The sequence below is a fragment of the Oryzias latipes genome, chromosome 22, assembly GCF_002234675.1.
Source record: "Oryzias latipes chromosome 22, ASM223467v1".
Classification (NCBI taxonomy): Eukaryota; Metazoa; Chordata; class Actinopteri; order Beloniformes; family Adrianichthyidae; genus Oryzias; species Oryzias latipes.
Window position 1 is genome coordinate 9,045,467 of NC_019880.2, and position 18,289 is coordinate 9,063,755.

The 18,289-nt window shown below is 39.9% G+C and overlaps 1 protein-coding gene across 2 annotated transcripts in view; it reads left to right on the top strand.

Annotated features, from left to right (window-relative positions):
- The window catches only part of LOC101161353 (guanine nucleotide-binding protein G(q) subunit alpha), a 28,390-nt gene that overhangs the window by 4,738 nt on the left and 5,363 nt on the right, over positions 1-18,289 (top strand). Inside the window, exons 2-6 of one of the 2 annotated variants that reach the window (XM_023951298.1) lie at positions 10,870-11,054; positions 13,367-13,521; positions 14,433-14,561; positions 17,758-17,887; positions 17,963-18,116. In XM_023951298.1, the coding sequence (XP_023807066.1) occupies positions 10,870-11,054; positions 13,367-13,521; positions 14,433-14,561; positions 17,758-17,887; positions 17,963-18,116 (753 nt within the window). Of the gene's footprint in view, positions 1-10,869; positions 11,055-13,366; positions 13,522-14,432; positions 14,562-15,431; positions 15,561-17,757; positions 17,888-17,962; positions 18,117-18,289 lie in introns of both variants that reach the window. The other variant, XM_020713942.2, reaches the window with a different exon arrangement.

Here is an 18,289-nt window from a genome sequence, read left to right on the forward strand (position 1 = left end):
GCAGGAAGTTGTAGCTGTTTTTTTCAAAAAGATGAAATAAAAGTTAGAAAATTCAAAAACGGTTTGATGTGTGTTTGTTGTGGTTTCAAGACGTTTAAGGACAACTCATTGTACGCTAAGACGCTGTCCCTTTAACCCAATGCATCATGGAAGATGTAGTGTGAAAACTGCCGCAAAAGGGCAGAAAGACTAGCGTCTCTGAGCTTCAATGTTTTGTTCACTTGTTCCACGGTCTGATACTGGATTCTGTGGAAAGCTACACCGCTAAAGACGAGCTTTAGCTGCTATTTTTTTTTAGAACAGAGAGACTTTTTGAGCTAAATTGGAACAAGGAAGTGAAGACTTTAACCACTTCTGATTGGTCAGACTGATGACATGCGATTAAGCCTTCAAGAATGATTGGCGGAGACAGTTAAAGGGGCGGGACTTTGCCGCAAACAGCTTTAGCTGCAGCCAAATCGCGGTACCGTCATTTTTATCAAAATGTCTTTAATAGAATCAAATAAACACAAAGAAAAAATAATTTTATGATCTTTCATATTCCTAACTACTCAGTGTTCTCAGGGCCTGTTTGGATGAACAAAGAGCTGATTTCCTGGAGATGGGAAAGGTTTTTAGATCAGTTAATGAGGACAATTTCCCACGGCACACTTGACCATCTCCCACGGCACACTGGTTGAAAAACACTGATCTAAATGACCCTTGTCTACATAGGAGGGGGGCATCTAAGATAAAAAGGGGTCCATCTGAATGATCAAATGTATAATGGGCTCCATTTAATTTAAATATTTTAAGCTGCCGTTTTAGCACATGTGTAAACATTTAATGTAACCATTTATCGCAGGTTATGCCGACTTTTGCGAAATGTGTAGTGCACAGGTGATTATCACAATGGGATTTAGTGTGTAGGCCCAGTGAATGGCTTCAACTTTAAAGGTTGTTTCTCTTTATTGTTTTTGCCCAGAACTTTTCAAAAAGAATTTTTTACATAAAAAAATCTAATTTTAATAATGAACATTTGACTTCAATTTGGTTTACACCAATAGTTAAGTGAAAATAATTTTCTTAACCGAATAAGTCTAAGTTTAAATTTAATTTTTTTTACATCTAAATGTAATCTAACCCAATATAATAAAATACATTTTAGCATTTTTTTTTGTTGCTAATACCCAGCACTAACATTTATAAAAGTTTTTTTTTTAATGCATATTTGAATTGATTGCACTGCTAACATTCATCTCTGTGGAAAACAGAACTGCACATGGAAAACCTTGGGAATTACTGTTGTCCAACATCCGGCTTGGAAATTATTAGAACTTATTCTATCATCGAAGAAGCTGTCAGGCAACTTGCTTTGTCCAAATTTCAGGTTTTAATTTCTGCCATCGTCCTGGCACCCTATATTACCCAAACCCTCAGAATTGATTAGACTTTGATGGGGGTCATTTTTGTTTGTGGGAGGAGGCTTTATGTGCTAACAAAGCTGAAAAATTCAACATGAAAGATGCCCCCCCCCTTTTCCCCATAAAACTGCAGTTATTGTGGTTTATTTTCTTATTGATAAATACAGTCACACTTCCATTCATACACCAAATTCACACCCCAATGGCATCACAGCTGCCATGTAGGGAGCTATCCAGACCTCCAGGAGTAATGTGGGGTTCATTGTCTCGCCCAAGGACCCTTCGACACACAAGCCAAGCAGGCAGAGTGGAAATCAAACTTTTTGATTAGAGGTCACCTGCTCGACCTCTGTACCACAGTTTTTGTTGGTAAATTAATTTAAAAAAATCTTTTTTTTCCCCCATTATTGTGATAAGCGCTCAACTTTCCTCATGTGTGATCCTGTACTGCTCCTGTCCACATCTGTTTTCAGTCATTAATCGCACTGTTAACTCCCATCAATGCTGCTTCACATAACCACTAAGTGCCTGCAACGGTGCCATCAAATGGTGTGGTGATGCAACACAATGTTGGGAAAGCACCAAGACTCTTAACAGCCTTTTTGTACGTCTAATTGGTATTATTACTGGACTTCTTTAATGGACTCAAATTCCTAGAAGTTCCCCACATTTTCCTGAAGCATTTTTGTTAAATGGGAAATAAAACTTCTTTGGAGATTAAGTTATAGACTTAAAGGAAATAATTTCAATGGTTATAGGTTAATTGGTTAATCTAAATGGTCCCTAGGTGTGAGTGTGAGAGTGAATCGGTGTGTGATTGAGGACATTCTACCCTGCGACAGACTGGCGACCTGTCCAGGGTGTCCCCTGCCTTCGCCCACAAGTGACCGGGATAGGCTCCGGCAGCCCCGTGACCCCGAAGGGAAAAAGCGGAATGGAAAATGAATGAATGAAAAATGAATTTCAATGACTGCTAAAAGATATTGTTTATCGTCATACACCGTGGTCACACCTTTATTGCTCTTAAAGCCAAAATATAGAAATAATGGAAGACAGGAAATAGAAGTTTTGGCTATATTTTCCACAAAAATGGTGTTATATTTTTAACAGCTCCTTCAGAGACAGAAAGCTGTGCTGCTTGCCTCAGCCGTCAGTGCCATATCGGGCCATACTGATAATTTAGTGCTCCACAGATAAGTGGTTTGGCTTTACTTGGTCAAAACACATCGGACCAGGACCTCTAGCCTTTTTCTGCTTTGGGTAAATGAACTGCTGGAGTGTTTTAGTCAAGTGAGATTGCATTTAACAAACAGCTTTTGAAATGAGTTTTTTATTATTATTTTTTACTTTTGCCAAATTCTGCTGGGTTTAAATGGATTCACTCCACACCCTGCAATGAAGCGCGTTGATTTGAGCCTGTATGTGGAATATATACCCCCACCCCACCCCCAATTCAGTTGTTTTAGGTTTGATTCTTTTATTTTCTTTTGCATGAACATACGTACCAAAGCTAACTTTTAAAAGCTAACATCTTGCAGTTTTGAAATGTTTTTTTTATGCTACGCTCTTGTAAAACTGGCCAAAAAGTAGCTGGCATCCACCTCCTATGCAACATTTGTGTCTTAGTTGTAGCATTTAGCCTCAAAAGTACTAGTACTTTGCATGAATTTAGTGCTACAACCATCTAATGTAATAGCAGTTAGGTGGAACAGTTGGTCAGAGGCTTGGTGTGACACAGCATTTTGTTGCAAATTATCGTCTGATGGAATCATTTTGAAGTCCTAATTGATTTGATTGTTCTTGCTTGTTTTCTGAGCCCGTAGAACGTCTTGTTACAGGAACAGTGTGGTTGAACCAGAGACAGGATCAGAGGTTAGGCTTGGATGTTTATTGCTGAATTTACTTCTCTTGCCAAGCCTTCTTATTTTGTTCTTATATGGCAGGATGTTCTAGCTCAGCTCCTCAGAGGGTGTGTTGTGTGTGCCTGCATATGTGTGTGTGTGTTCGCTCAGTGCCAGTGGACGGTGAAGCCATGTGGTTTGCCAGATATTGCTAAAATCTTCTGGCAGTAGTCTGACCCAACACTAAATGTTAAATTGACTTTTTTCGTTGTTCTTTTTTGAAAAAACTGCCTTAAGACTTAAAAAAGATCCCTCAAATATTTTTCTCAGCCCGTTATTTTACATTAGAAAGTCTGAAAAGGTATAAAGCCACAGTCCAAATTGTGTTATAAGAAAAAAAAAAGCTCTTGGGTATCTTGACACATTGAATCCATTCAGGCCAGAGGAATCGTGTAAACCAGAAAAAACCTTGATTAGGTGCATCTGTCTGAGGCCCTTTGAGAGTTCCAGTGCTGCAGTTTGGCTTTTTTTGGACTTGCAAACGAATCAGATAATTATTTAGGAACCCTGCTAACTAAACATGAATGAAAGCCTCACTCTACTGAGAGGAGAAACTTTACCAGCTTTAGTGCACTGAGAAATGGCTTCTAAAGACAAGAAATCGCATCAAACCTCGTATGTACTGTCGAAGTAGCTTAAAAAATTGAGAATTATTTGAAATGATCAAGCTACTTTTGCAAAAGAACGTGTTATGCTGTTGACTCTAGTCCTGTGAAATAACAATCATTCTTTTCTGTCTTTGTGATCTAAAAACAGCCAAGACAAAGCATGAGCTCATTTTACAACTTTCTATAAAAGAGGCACTAAGGAAAAAAATTAGAAGAAGAAAAACCCCACAAAATATTTGGCAAAAACTTGTTGGTGAAAGTCGACAGGTAAGCGGATGCTCCAACATCCTGCTCATTAAACAGCTTTTTGATTTAAAATAACGACAAAGAAAATTTCTTATTACACTGACAGCCTTTAGCTTTGGGTCTAACAAAGAAAATTTAAAGACTTCACCTCCCTTTTCCAAATATCCTTAATAAGTCTTTTGAGCCCCAAGTTCTAGAGTTTTTTTTTTGTCCTAAATAATTTTCTTGTTTGTCACAAGTCATAGTTAAATCCTCCCAATATCACCCAGGTATCATCACCGTTATTTTTGCTGTGTCTTCGGGTATCTTCTATTGTTTCTTCTTTTAAAAGAATAATCATTCTGGCTAAAGTAACTTCAGAGACACAACCGTTTTAGTATTGTCTTTTTGAGCTTTAAATTGACATTCCACTTGTAAAACTTTAAACTAGTAGCAAGAAGCACCCAATAGTTTAAAAAAAATTACAAATTGAATGAATCCATAAAATTACAGTTTAAATGAATGATTTTAATGTAATTTTTTATGGCAGATCTTTTATTTTAATATTTTTAAGATCATTAAAGAGAAATTTTAAAACATATAAGTCAAGCCAAGGTGTTGGTCTATTATTGACCATTGGCATTCACTTTTTGATTTGTACAATTAAATTTTTAAATTTTCAATGCCACCCTATAGTGGAAAGCAGACATTAATTTTACATTATTAACAGGTCCACTTGCATTCAAATACATTTGTCTTTAAAAAGAACTATTACAAACAGTGGACTGAATGTACTCGTTTGCTGTCAGAGAAAGTTGGTTGATAATTTGGTACATTTCTCTTAAAAACTGAGACATTTTATTTGCAGTAAACTTTTCATATCCACATTTTTTCTTAAGAAAATAGTTTAATAACTGCTCCAATGAAATGAAGTCAATTCAGCCGCCTATTTTTTTGCAATAAGGAGGCCGCCATGTTGGAGCCAGGCAACGTCAGTGAGTAGTGAGTGGTCTGAATAGGGTTAAAACATTGTTTCTATTGCAACCCCTCTCGCCAGTCAGGAGTGAGTTCATTGGAAGTCAACACCCCTACCATTTAAAAAAGGGGACCTGTCAATCAAACATTTCAAATTTGTGTGGGGGCCTACTTTTATTGAGGCCTCTTATTGTCCAGTTTATAACTTGAAGAACTACTCCAAAAAATATCATGACAAAATGTGTCTCTTTTGCAAGAACATGTTAAATGTAGAGTAAGAATGCTTAATCTGACAATTAGAATGATTGAATAATAGCTGTTTATTTCTCAATAGAGGTCTACAGGATTTTGGCTTCTTGGAGCCGGCAGGTACTTCCTATTTGGACTGTGAGGAGGATGGGGTCACCCGTTCCAGTTCTCATACAGTCAATGGTTGTTCTCCATTGAAGAAGCTACTCTTTGCTGTAAAGCTCCTGCACCTTTTCCCCATCTTCACTTGAACACACTGTCCTTCTCATGCCTCTGTCTTCTGCACAGCTCTGATCACGCAGATGAACACACACTCACATTCTTAAAAAGGGTCATTGCTGGTTCTCCTGAGATGTGAGAGTGAAAAAGCTGGAGGGATACTGTCCCATATATCACCACTACCCCAATCCCTAGACGGGATGAAGCCACAATCTGCATCTTCTTTCACTTTGAGTATTACTAGCCTTTTCACAATGACATTTTTGCTGTTTACACCCACCAGCTGCTGCCCACAGGGGAGCACACACCTCTCTGAGGAAAAAAAAAGGACAGTTCACCTTTTGTCCTTTGGTGTTCCTAGAATTGGTAAATCTGATTATTTAAAAAAAAACAAAAAAGTTGTATTTCAAATAAATAAATACAATTGTATTCATTGAGGTTTATTGCAATTGGCATTATCTGCAGACATGCATGCTGCTGCAACTCATTCATTTGGATATTTTTCCCCCACCCCTCATGCTTTGGTTCACCCACTCCTACTTAACCAGAACTTGCCAGTGAAAGCTCACTCAGCGGATAAGGCCCTCCCGGGGTGGTCAAAGCCAAAGTTTGTGAGAAACTGCATTTTGTGCAGCGCATGCCTCAGCATGCATGTTCGTTTTAGAGCTCCAACACCCACGCATGTGGAGCTCTCAGCAGATGCAGAGACATCAGCACAAAGCAGCAAATACTGACAGCGAGGAACACAATAGACCTGACGGCAAGCAACAGTAGCTGCTTTGCTGTTTTTCTTGTAAGCATCAGTCTTCACTGCTTAGGTCGGTGCAGGAAGAAGAAAGAAAGAAATGGGCCATCACAGTGGAGGTAACATCCGTGCCTTGAGGTAGACCACAGGATCCTTGTGTGGCCACAGTTGGTTAAGCAGGTGGTGTGTGTCTTGTGTTGCTCAAGGCTGTCTTGACTCAGTCTTTCTTCTTTGTCTTCCTAAAAGAGGCCAGTTTTTATGAAGAGTTAACAGGATTTTAGCTCATCTTGTGTGAGTGTGATCCATGAGTAGTTTTCCAAAGTCCTAACAGAAATATAATACCTGTTTGAGTCCTTTTTTTTTTTTTTTTTTTTAAGGATTGGTCATCCTTTAACCTCTGCAGTCCATGCATGACTAGGATTATTTCATGCTCACTGGCAGGACCAGTTTAAAAACAAAGATAAGCCACCAGTGTTCATCCCAATGAGCCATCAAATTTTTTTCTTTTCTCTCTTCCACCGTGCAATTTTTCTGATAACATTTTATGTATAGGAATAGTTTTGCAAAGGAGTTAAACTGAAATATGTGGCCGTGTTTTCAGCTGTAACACAGAATTACTTTATAGGAGCATAATAAAGTAAACGGTTGACCCAAATATACCTCACACTATGGCGACCTACGGCTGAATCAAAAACAATGGAGACACCTTTGTTGGCTATCGTGTCACAAGCCGACATCAGGCATGTTATGTAAAGGCTTATGAAAGATCAGTAGGGGTACAGGTGATGTGTTAAGCGCCTTTACGTGACAGAATCAATTTCTCAATTTTCTTTTTTTTCTTTTTCTTATTCTTATTTCCTTTTAGTCTGGGTTTTCTGAACAACCTTGGCTTGGAAACTTATTGTCGGCAGGTTTCTCTCCTCGCCGAGGCTCGCCTTTCATCAGCGCGGCGTTGATGTGTGGGCTGCATAGTGTACCTCGCACAGTTGCATTGGGATATCGTCTTAGCTCTCGTTCTTTTGCGTCCTCACACTCCCAGCTGCTTAGAACAAGAAAGCAATATCAAGCTGAAGTAGTGAGTGAGCTATTAAAAGGTGACCTCCTTTTTCTAGGTCATTACCAAAAAAGAATGGATGGATTCTAGTTATGAATATCCAAAATTCTTGACAGAGAGGGATGAGAATGGAGAGGCATATTTCCTGCCTAGGGGATGTTGGGTGGGGTGAAATGGAGCAGAGTAGAATGGGGGGGATTAATGGAAGAGTTGGTTAGGGCATGGAAATGGTTGTGGCTAAACGCTGGTGTGATCTGGGGAGGAAAAATGGGAAGAGAGACGCACGTAGTGTGCTGTCTGGTCAAAGGGGGACATGATGGTTATGAGAGCATAGCAGAGGGAGATCTTGTGACGGGGTCACGAGAAATAAATCAGACATTAAGCTGAGAAGTGATCTTATTGCTTCTCTGCAGGAGCAGGCTGCAGTGACTTCCACTGCAGCCCCTCACAAAGAATACACTCTCTGTACTTTCCTCTTGTGTGTATGTGTGTTTGTAGAATCATTTTTTTTCTTCTTCGCCTGCCTATGCTGTAGTCTCTGGTGTGTCTCCCTCACTGCAAGGCAGGGATACGTTCATGTGATTTTGTTGGTTGGGGAGTTGGACAGGGGTCATTTCCCGCTGTGGAGAGATACTCGAAGAGGTGTGAGTTTAAAGATTTTTCTTCTTCTCGCATGAAGAAGGAAAGCCGTGTGCCCTCACCCTCTGCCGGCCTCATCGCTGCTTCTACCCCAAAATATCGGTAGAGGTTAGGGCCCTTCTTCTCTGTGGTACACCAAATGATGAAGAGCACAGAGCAGGCCTGAGGGGCTCTCGGTTATATTTACTGTCTGCTACGAAAGAGAGGAGAAGGAAGGGGCGGATGGGAGGGGTTTATAAAAAGAAGGGAGAGAAAAAAAATACACCGAAGCGAAAAGCAAGGGAGACAGAGGAGGGGTTGCTATGGAAACGGAAGTATGGCTGCTCTTCAAAAACCTTGAATGTAGGTGGTGGCGAGATGAGTGTGTGTGTGTTTTTTTTTTCTCTTTTCTTCCCACCTCGTCTTTCCTTTTCAGCTTTGCAGTTATTATAGATTTGCTGGATGCCTTTTGATATCACAGAGGACTGAATGCCATCAGCTTATTTTCTTCAGAGCCTCAGGGTGGCATTTCTTAGCAGGATGTAGTTCACCGAAGGCCAAGAAATGTGGGTTAGGCCCAACAGCACCGCCCCACCCCTCTGTCACACAAACATACATGGGACCCATAATGATGAGTTGAGTAGCATTTATTCAGTTAGGTGATACGTTATGAGCAAAGAAGCACTGAGTGTGCAGGACACGCCTACTGCATGCAGAGAGGAAGCCTCTAACTGAAGGCCTGCTTGCTTTATTATTTAAATGTGCGTGTTATGCTTTATATTTAGTAGCTTCAGCAACTTTTTGTTTTTTTACAGTTTTGCAGCATTCCAGAGCAAAAAAACTGTTCATTTCGTTTGAGTCGTCTCAACACTTTGACGACGTTTTCACTTAAAAACTCTGAAGAAACGTCGCAGGACTTTAGAGTTTCTTTCTTTCTTGTTTTAGAGGATTTGATTGTTCTGGTTAACGTCGAAGTACGGTGGTTCTCTTTATTCTAGCTCGTCTCAGCCAGTGCCAGGCCAGCACAGCCACCAAACTGCACCGGTAGTCTAAAGTGTACAGAGCAAACAGAAACTGCTAAACCTGACTGCAGAGAGTTCAAACTCCAAATATTTTCTTAAGTGTTTAAATAACTTGTGGAGTGACTGAAAACTTACCGCTGCCTTTGACGTGTTAGAAACATTTTTGTAGCCACTTCTTGGCAATAGTTTTGTCAAATGGAACTGGGGAAATAAAAAATAAATCCCAGCTGTGGATGAAGGGTGTGGGAACTAAGTATATTCAAAAAATAATAATTTATTTGCTTATTTATCCAGATTTAAACCCCCAAATCTGGAAGCACAATGTCTGTCTCTAGACATATTGACCTTTCTGTTCTATATTCCTTTTTATAGTAACAAACTATTGCTTAGAAAAGGTACCATATGTCCCCGTGGCATCAAAAAAGCAAATATAGATTGAAAGCAAAGGATAACAACCGCGAGTATTTTTACAATCCTGTCCATCATTTTGACATTCAAGGAGAAAGTCGAGCGTAACCTCTGGGTGAGAGAAGCGTCTCCTGCTGTGCTCCTGACCCCCCTCTTAGACACACAGCCCTGAAACCGTTCTGTCTGTCAGGAAATCAATAATCCAGGCTGCTGAAGAGAAATCTACCTGTATTTTTAGAATTTATTTTTTCCTTAGGGTAGAACTTCCTTTATCTTAACCTGTTGCACTGATGAATGGTTTTGCTATTCAAAAGGCATGAATCGAAACATGTTTCCTTAAACATATCCCTGTGTATCTCGCAGGCAGTGTGTCTGACATCCGTATGTCCAGATTTAAGCAGAGGTGTTGCTCTCTGACACTTCAGAGTTTTTCTCTTCGACATGGGGCATGTTCTCACGATCACCTCGAGTTTCCTTCATCCTCTGGGAAGTATTTTGCAGTTGCTCACTGCTGCAAACTGCGCCAAGTCTTCCTGCTGTAGGACAAAGAAGATTGTTTAACTTAATTGTCGTCATAACCAGTTTAGCTAATAGGCTTGGAATTTTAACAGAGGGATTTCAGAAGATGCAAACTGCCTTTAGTTTGGCCTCAGAATTTACAGCGACGAGTGAAGAATTCATGTCTGAAAGGTTTAGAAATGAAATGTTTTTGGATAAAAATCTGTTTGCATGATAAACCGAGACCAAACTGCAACATATTTGGTCACTTCTGCCTTGTTTCACTGTTTTCTGTGCTTTTTATAAATCATTTGTTTAGCGTTGGAGCACTGGCTCTTAGCTATGGTAGAAATGGGTCTGACCGGGGCTCTAAAAACTGGAATGCATAACATGTTTAGGGTGTCATGTGCACACATGACATTAAACTAACTGATTGAATTTATAGGGCTTTTTAAGAACAGGAAATGCTGGTCTAGAAATGGTTGGAAGCTAGATTTGATTTTTAATTTTCCTTTTATCAAGAATGTACACTAAAAATTACTTGGTCAGTTCCTTCAGTGGAAATGTTCTTAGTTTAGGTCTTTGTAAAACAGGACTGCTCCATATATTGCGTCACAGCTAAGTTAAAATTTCCAAGTTAGTAGCTTGATGTAAACGTGGATTTGGGAATCGTGGCACAATTCCTTCTACTGAAACTGGTGAGAAATCACATTTATGCTTAAAGCACAAAGGTTATTTCAACATATTAGCAAACGGTTGAAGTGTATTTTTTTCCTGCCCCCCCCCTCTCTAGTTTTTTCCATAATTGCTGTTTTTTAATGTCATTTTGCTTTACAGCTGAAATACAATAAACCATCAACGCCAGGCTTTGCACATGGCTTGACTTTGCCCATTTGTTCGACCAGTTTGTTCATTCACTGCAACTCTGCTCCGCCTCTTTTCAGGTACGGGAGAAAGCGGGAAAAGCACCTTCATCAAACAGATGAGGATCATCCATGGAGCCGGATACTCAGACGAAGATAAGAGGGGCTTCATCCGGCTTGTTTACCAAAACATCTTCACCTCCATGCAGGCCATGATCCGGGCCACTGAGACCCTCAAAATCCCATACAAATATGAAGAGAACAGGGTAAGAGGAGGACGCTAGCTAGAGAACAATGTTGTTTCTCTTTTAGTTTTGGATTGTTTTTAAAAAAAGGGACATTTAGAGTCACAAAAATTGCGTTTTGACAACCTTTTCTGCACAGTTTTACAAGCATGAACATGTCGGAGCATTAATTATTTTCTAAACAGCTTTACGTATGAGGAAAAATCATAATTTTCACCAAAATGTCACTATTTATACTATGTTTTCTCTCTCAATATGCCCAAAATTAGCAGAACAGATGGGAAGAGAATGCAACTTAGATGTAAAATGGTTCCAATAACATAATGGAAGTTCTTGACTTTACAGTTCAATGTAAATAAAAAGCTCATGAAATGTGTTTAATATGTAAATAAAGCAAATCCACCCCTTAATCAAAAAGGCACCGACTTAACAAAACGGCTACAAATGATCTAAGCAAAGCGTGAGGATGGAATCATTCATTAGAATCGCATGAATCCTGTAGCAGCAGTTAAATGGCAGACCATTCCTTCAGAGGACTTTGTTGTGCAGGGATGGAAGCTGAGGATCTCCGCCAATAGCTGTTTCAGTTTTCTCTGGACATCCTAACAAGCTTTCATCGGGGCGAATGAATGGATGCGGCAGTGTTGCAGTTCAGAGCTGCGCTCACTTCCTCTCTCCAGCAAGTGGGCTCTTGATTTTTTGCCAAATGTCCAAATCATTACCAGTATTTGCAATAAAATAGTCATTGCAAGGCTGCGATCTTTGTTCTGGGCACATCATGCACCACCGTGAAAGTACCACGATCAGTAGAGAATGGGTTTTCTCGGCCTGTTGTGCTGTACCTTGAGTTGATTTTGCCTCCTGTCGCTTTATCACCAATAGAGCTGACACCTCTCAGCTATGTGGAGGTGTTTTGAACCCCCCATATCAACTAGTGGGTTAGGGGAGCTGAAAATCCCCCTACTACAGGGTCCACTATTACAGATGGAATGAACACTTCACCTCATTCCAGCACCACCCATCTTAACCCCTTCCTGTCACCTGAAGCCACACGTCCCTGCTGGGGAGTCTGGTGATGTGGAGCACATCAGTCACAGCGCTGAGGCACCTTTATTTATAACCACCTTCAGACTTTAGTCCAGAATTTTTAATACTTTAGCTGAAACAGAAATGATTTCCTTTTAAATCCATTACTGAAAATGTTCTGATGGAAGGAGTGCTATGGCTCTGTCAGAACCAGTTGAACCAGTTTAAACCAAATAACTGGAAGGGTGAAGTTTGAGAGCACTGGGAGGCTCTTGTGAAATTGCTTCTCTGATGGAACTGTTACAATCTTGTACATTTTATATATACAAATATTAAAGGCTGCAAAACAAATTTGTTTTCTGTCTTGATCGTCTAAAAACAGATACCGTATTTTCCGGACTACAAGTCGCTCCGGAGTATAAGTCGCACCAGCCAAAAAATGCATTATAAAGTAGAAAAAAACACAGATAAGTCGCATTTTGACGGGAAATTTATTTGACAAAATCTGAGACCAAGAACTAATAACTTGCACAACCTCATATGACACAATCATAGCAGAATGTTTATCTCATAATTTCACAGTAATTCTTTCTCATATTTATTTATTCCTTTCTTGAAGCATCATTGGCCAACTAATACTCTGTTTTCATCCTGTATTTGTAGAAACGGTTGTCATTTTAATTGCATTTCTGAATCTATGAAATCATTGGAAAATAGAATATTATGTTGTTAGCCTTCAAGATCTTACTGTAAAAAAAGGTTTGGTGATTCTCTGAGTCACTTAACATACTCTTAACACTTAACATACCTCATACATCAAATTGACCCAGGAACATCATCTCTGTTCCTCACAAATGAACATAACAGGAGGGCTAACAATGTATTTATTTCAATTTATTTCTAACATAAGTCGCTGCGGAGTATAAGTCGCACCCCTTGCCAAACTATGAAAAAAAGGGCGACTTATAGTCCGGAAAATACGGTATTTTTTTTAAATGATCGCCAAAAAATGTACTTTCTATTTTTCAAGTCAAACATTTTAAGTAATTTTGTAATTTCTTCAAATAAAATCTTAAATACTTTGTATGAAAGTTCAGAAAGCTGCTGATATCACAGGTAAATGAGGCAAACTTTGACACAAGGAGGGGCCCACAATCGCCTGCTTGTTCAAACTGATGAGAATAAAAGTCATACAGAAAAATGCAGTTGTCCGTTCTAGGCTGATGGTAGTACCTTTAATGTGGAAATGTTTCCTCCTTTGACCACATTTCCTGCCTCACACTCCTTCTTCGCTTGCCTGTCTTCAGGCCAACGCCATGCTTGTGAAAGAGGTGGACATCGAGAAGATCAATGGCTTTGATCAGCACTACGTCGTAGCTATTAAAAGTTTGTGGGCCGACCCGGGTATCCAGGAGGCGTACGACCGTCGCAGAGAGTACCAGCTGTCTGACTCCACCAAATAGTATGTCTGCCTCTTTTGTTCAAGTCTGTGGACACACCTACTGCTGTCCAAGATGGAAAAAAAATGTGATCAGGTCAACTTTAGGTTTTTGCAAAAGGGAAAATGTGGAAAGAAAAAAAATATATTTATCCTGTTAAAGTCTCTGAATTATCAGATCTGAAAGGGTCAATTTGGGTTTTTTTGTGTCTAAATTTAATGTTTAAAGGATTTTTGTGAGCTGATCTTAAAAATATGAATTTTCGTTTCTATTTATGGTGTGTTATGTTCTTGGGTTTTCCAGTTGTCTGTCGATGTTGTGTGTTTGTGCGGTGCCACTTTGCACACTGAGAGGGAATAATATAGCCATTAGTTAACAGGCAGTCATGGCTGTCAAATTTCAAACACACCAACCTTATTTTAAGGTTTGTTTGTTTTTTACACCTGACATAAATAAGGATTTACTTTTTGACCTTTTGCATGCTATAATTAGGTGCTCCTTATTGTGATTTTTCTCTTTTTTTGAGTTAATGAGTTTAAAGTTTAGAGTTGGACAAAAATCTTCTTAACATTTGAGCCAGCTTTTCTTTGTGACGTAACAAATGAGTCATTGAAGCTGAACAATATCTGACACAGCCAATGAAACCTATTGATGAGGGCTAAATGTTAAGTTGCTCTGTAATTTGCACATTTCATTTAAATGTATGCAACACAGAATTTATGCTGACCAGCCAGAAGCAGTGCATTCACTTTCTATCGCCCCCTGCTTGCAGCCTACTGTACTGCAGCTGCACTTTACCTTTAATCGGCGTGTCTGTAATGCCTGCCAGTAATATGTTTGTGTGTGTGTTATGTTCAAATTAGGAAAGACAGAAAAAAAAGTCTTTGAATTGTTTTAATTCAATGTTTTCCACATTGTTCATGCATATCTCCAGTTACCTTAATGATATAGATCGTCTGACTGCGGAGGGATATGTTCCCACCCAGCAGGATGTGCTGAGGGTTCGTGTTCCCACCACGGGTATCATAGAATACCCATTTGACCTGGAGAACGTCATCTTCAGGTACCCCAAGGGCACCAGGACGGCAGCATCACCATGGCTAAAAGACATAAACCACGGATGACTGTCAGTATGGAGGCACCCAGCTCACATAGAGATTTCATTTAATTTAAAAACGGAGGAATTCATTACTGGAGTTTTGCCTGAGCTTTTACTATTAGAAGATAAACTGTAATATAACCAGTGAGTATATTTTGCTCATCAGATTCCAGTTGGCAGGTAAATAAAGGGTCAAGAGTTCATCTGATTGGACATCAGTGGTTTGTGTCTTAAACTATGCTGAGGTTCTGGCCGCAGAAGAGAGCATAAGGCTGGACATGCTGCGCGGGAAGCAGCCACTAAGCACCAGATAAAGAAGGATTAGGAAGTGATGTCAAAGATTCTCCAGGAATGGTAGTCTTCTGCCACAGTTGAGCATTTGAACTGGAAATGTTTCTTTTCAGTGTCAAAATTGGAAGACCAAATCCTGCCATCTCTGACACCACATGTCCGATCCTTGTTTACACACTAGTAGTGCTGCTGCTGCTGCTGCTGCTGCCGCTGCCACCTCACTGACCGCACAGTAACCCAAGAATGGCAGGTCTGGTATTCTCTTGTGCACCTTCAAATCAAAGCTGCACAGTGATAGCCAACATCAAATGGGTTGATGCAGACGGTGCAGGTGGAGCAGTAGCAAAAACTAACACTCTCTATGGGAAATATGGCTTTATATTTGAATCTTCTCCTACAGGACTCATCCACACTTTCCTGGAATGGCAGGGGGGTGCGGTTATTGCCTGCCATGCTTTATATAACTGTTCTCTTGCATTCTTTTCCCACTTTCTCTCTTTTTTGTTTTGTTTTTTTTTCTTTTTCCTGACTGTCCGCCTGTAGCTATCTTACGGATCTGGATCGTATTGCAGATCCCAGCTATCTTCCCACTCAGCAGGATGTACTCAGGGTGCGCATCCCCACTACAGGAATCATAGAGTACCCGTTCGACTTGCAAAGCATCATTTTCAGGTAGAAAAGATCCCTTCAGTGGCTGTGTTTCTCAGTGCTGTGACAGGACTCAATCAACTGTATTTTCATTTTTTCCCCAAATGATTCCCTTAATATACAAACTCATTAATCAAAATACCATAATCTCTTTCTCATTCCTGTCCCTTAACCTTCATAACATCTTCTTGTGATCACTTCAATTGAAAGTCAAAATCCCTAAACATGTACTTAACCTTCTGCCACCAACAGTCGTGGTCCCACACAGAGCAAAACCCTAAATGAACACAAAGTCCTACATTTTGCTGCCTGGTCCCTGTAAATGGGGCATCTCCTCTTTTCCTCCTCCTTTCCTCCCCGGTTGTCACAAGAAATAAGGTCGTCCTCGCCGCTGTGGAGGAATGTTATTTTGAGCAGCAGGTTCCTGGAGGGGCTATATTCGCCCTGGGTCTCTGGTGACTACAATGGACTGGGCCACCACTAGGGGGCACCACTGCCTTGGAGTTTCTGGCTGAGTTTTTTTTTTTTTTAATTCAGTTTCTACAGAAACCACAGTTACACCTAATCTGACATCTTGCACCTGTGCATTAAGAAAACTGCAGTTTGGCCAGAAAAAATTCTCAACTCTCACTCTGATGAAAATCCTGTTTTTTGAGTTTTTGATATGCATTTGTGGCATTTTTCATGTGAACAAGAACAAATGTAATAAAATATCTTTTCATTTTTGCGTCTGTACCTTTGACTAAACATTGAAACTGACCGCCTCTGCCACGTGAATCGCGTTCGGTGTTAACGCAGCTTAACCCTAACCCGTAAACCTAAACTTAACCCTTCCTCTGGGTCCTGGGTCTCTGGGTGCGGCCAAGAGGAGTTCAGCACTGGTGCCACATATTTGGAAAATTACGTGCGAATAGTCACCTTCTTTTTGGCCTTTCATTTTATTTGCTCTGCAAGTGAATTCAACAATTTCCACCGTTTCTGAGGCCGTCAGTTTGTGTCGTTTGTGTCAAGCTCTTCACTCTACTCAGCTCAGCACCGAAGGCCACGCCCATATAGAGGCGATTTTGGCAACAGAGGCTTCAGATAAACTGGAAATATAGCTTTTTAGGAAACTTTGGTTAAAAGCTTTATATTCATAATTAAAACAATACTATGAACTTGTTTTCCCTCATTGGGGGACCTGAATGAAATGGGGACCCAAAAACTCAGATGAGCGAGGAGAAGTGTGGAGCTCCTGAAAGTTTGCTCTCAGACTCATAAATCAGCACTTTCTGTGACAGACTGTGCTCACAGTTCAAATGCTTTCTACAGTTTTATGTTTTTTTTTGTCAGCTTCCTCCCCTCTGTATTGCCTTTATTCTTCTTCCTGTCCCTTTCCATCCCTTTCTTTATCCTCTTATTCATGTCTTCTTTTTTCCAGTTTGTCTTCTCCAAATCTGTTTCAAGTGTTAACGGGCACTCCAGGAAAAAGTTGACTAAGAAACCCATGCGCCATGACTTTCCTTTTTCACTGAAGCTCAATAACAGTTCAGACTGATCTAGTATCAGATTTAAAGTTGGCTTATTTAGGAGCACACAAGAATTTTGTCTAATAGATATTCGTTCAAAAAAAAAAAAAAAGAAGCAAAATAGTGAAAACACTGCACATTATCAGGCTGCAGATCTCTTTCTGTACGTTTGCAGCATCTTTGATGTAAAATCTTTACTTTTCTACTGATTCTAGATCAGTATTGAGGGGAAAGCTCCTATGGCTGCATGCACTGAAATCCTGCCTAACATCATTAGAGCTTTTTCATGCTGCAAACCTGCTTTTTTTTTCTTAAATCCAGCTGCACCTTTGCTTTTACCTTTTAGACACCTAAGAGCTGATTTGAAGTTTAAGTTGTGTTGATCAAAGGGATGAATCCATTAGGTGTGGTTGAGGCTTCAAATGAAAGTATCATTGACAGAAATGAAGATTTCATCGTATTTGTTTTTTTTTCCTTCCCTACAATCAACAAAAAAAAAGTTTATTGTAAATCAGGCATATTAAATGATGTGTGCCAAAAAAAAAATAGTCTCACTGCTTTTTCTTGCAGTGCTTAATACTAAATTTATCCCGATGGATTCAAAACCCATTTGAGCTGAAACTCTCAGCTCCTTCAGACATTTTGCTGTAAACTGGGTTCTTCTAATATTCTTTTCTTGGTGCATTTTCTTCGAACCCTCACCTTGCCGTCAGGATGGTGGATGTGGGGGGCCAAAGGTCAGAGAGGAGGAAGTGGATTCACTGCTTTGAGAACGTCACCTCCATCATGTTCCTCGTGGCGCTCAGCGAGTACGACCAGGTGCTGGTGGAGTCGGACAACGAGGTGAGTGAACGCTCTTCACACGTTTCATGCGCTGAGAAAAGAGCCGTCCGGATTTTCCTTTTCCTTTCATTGCAGAACCGCATGGAAGAAAGTAAGGCTCTGTTCAGGACTATCATAACCTACCCGTGGTTTCAAAACTCCTCGGTTATCCTGTTCCTCAACAAGAAGGACCTCCTAGAGGAGAAGATCTCCTACTCCCATTTGGTTGATTACTTTCCTGAATTTGATGGTAAGATTTTTGGCATATTAGTTTTTATACGCCTTTTAATTGAATCACTTTGCACAGATTGACATTTAAAGCTTTGGTTTTAATTCTAACTCAAGAAAATAAAACTTTTGTTCTTATTCTTCAGGAAGTTGCTATCATTATTTTATTTGTTCTTTTAATGATCAGTTTGAGCT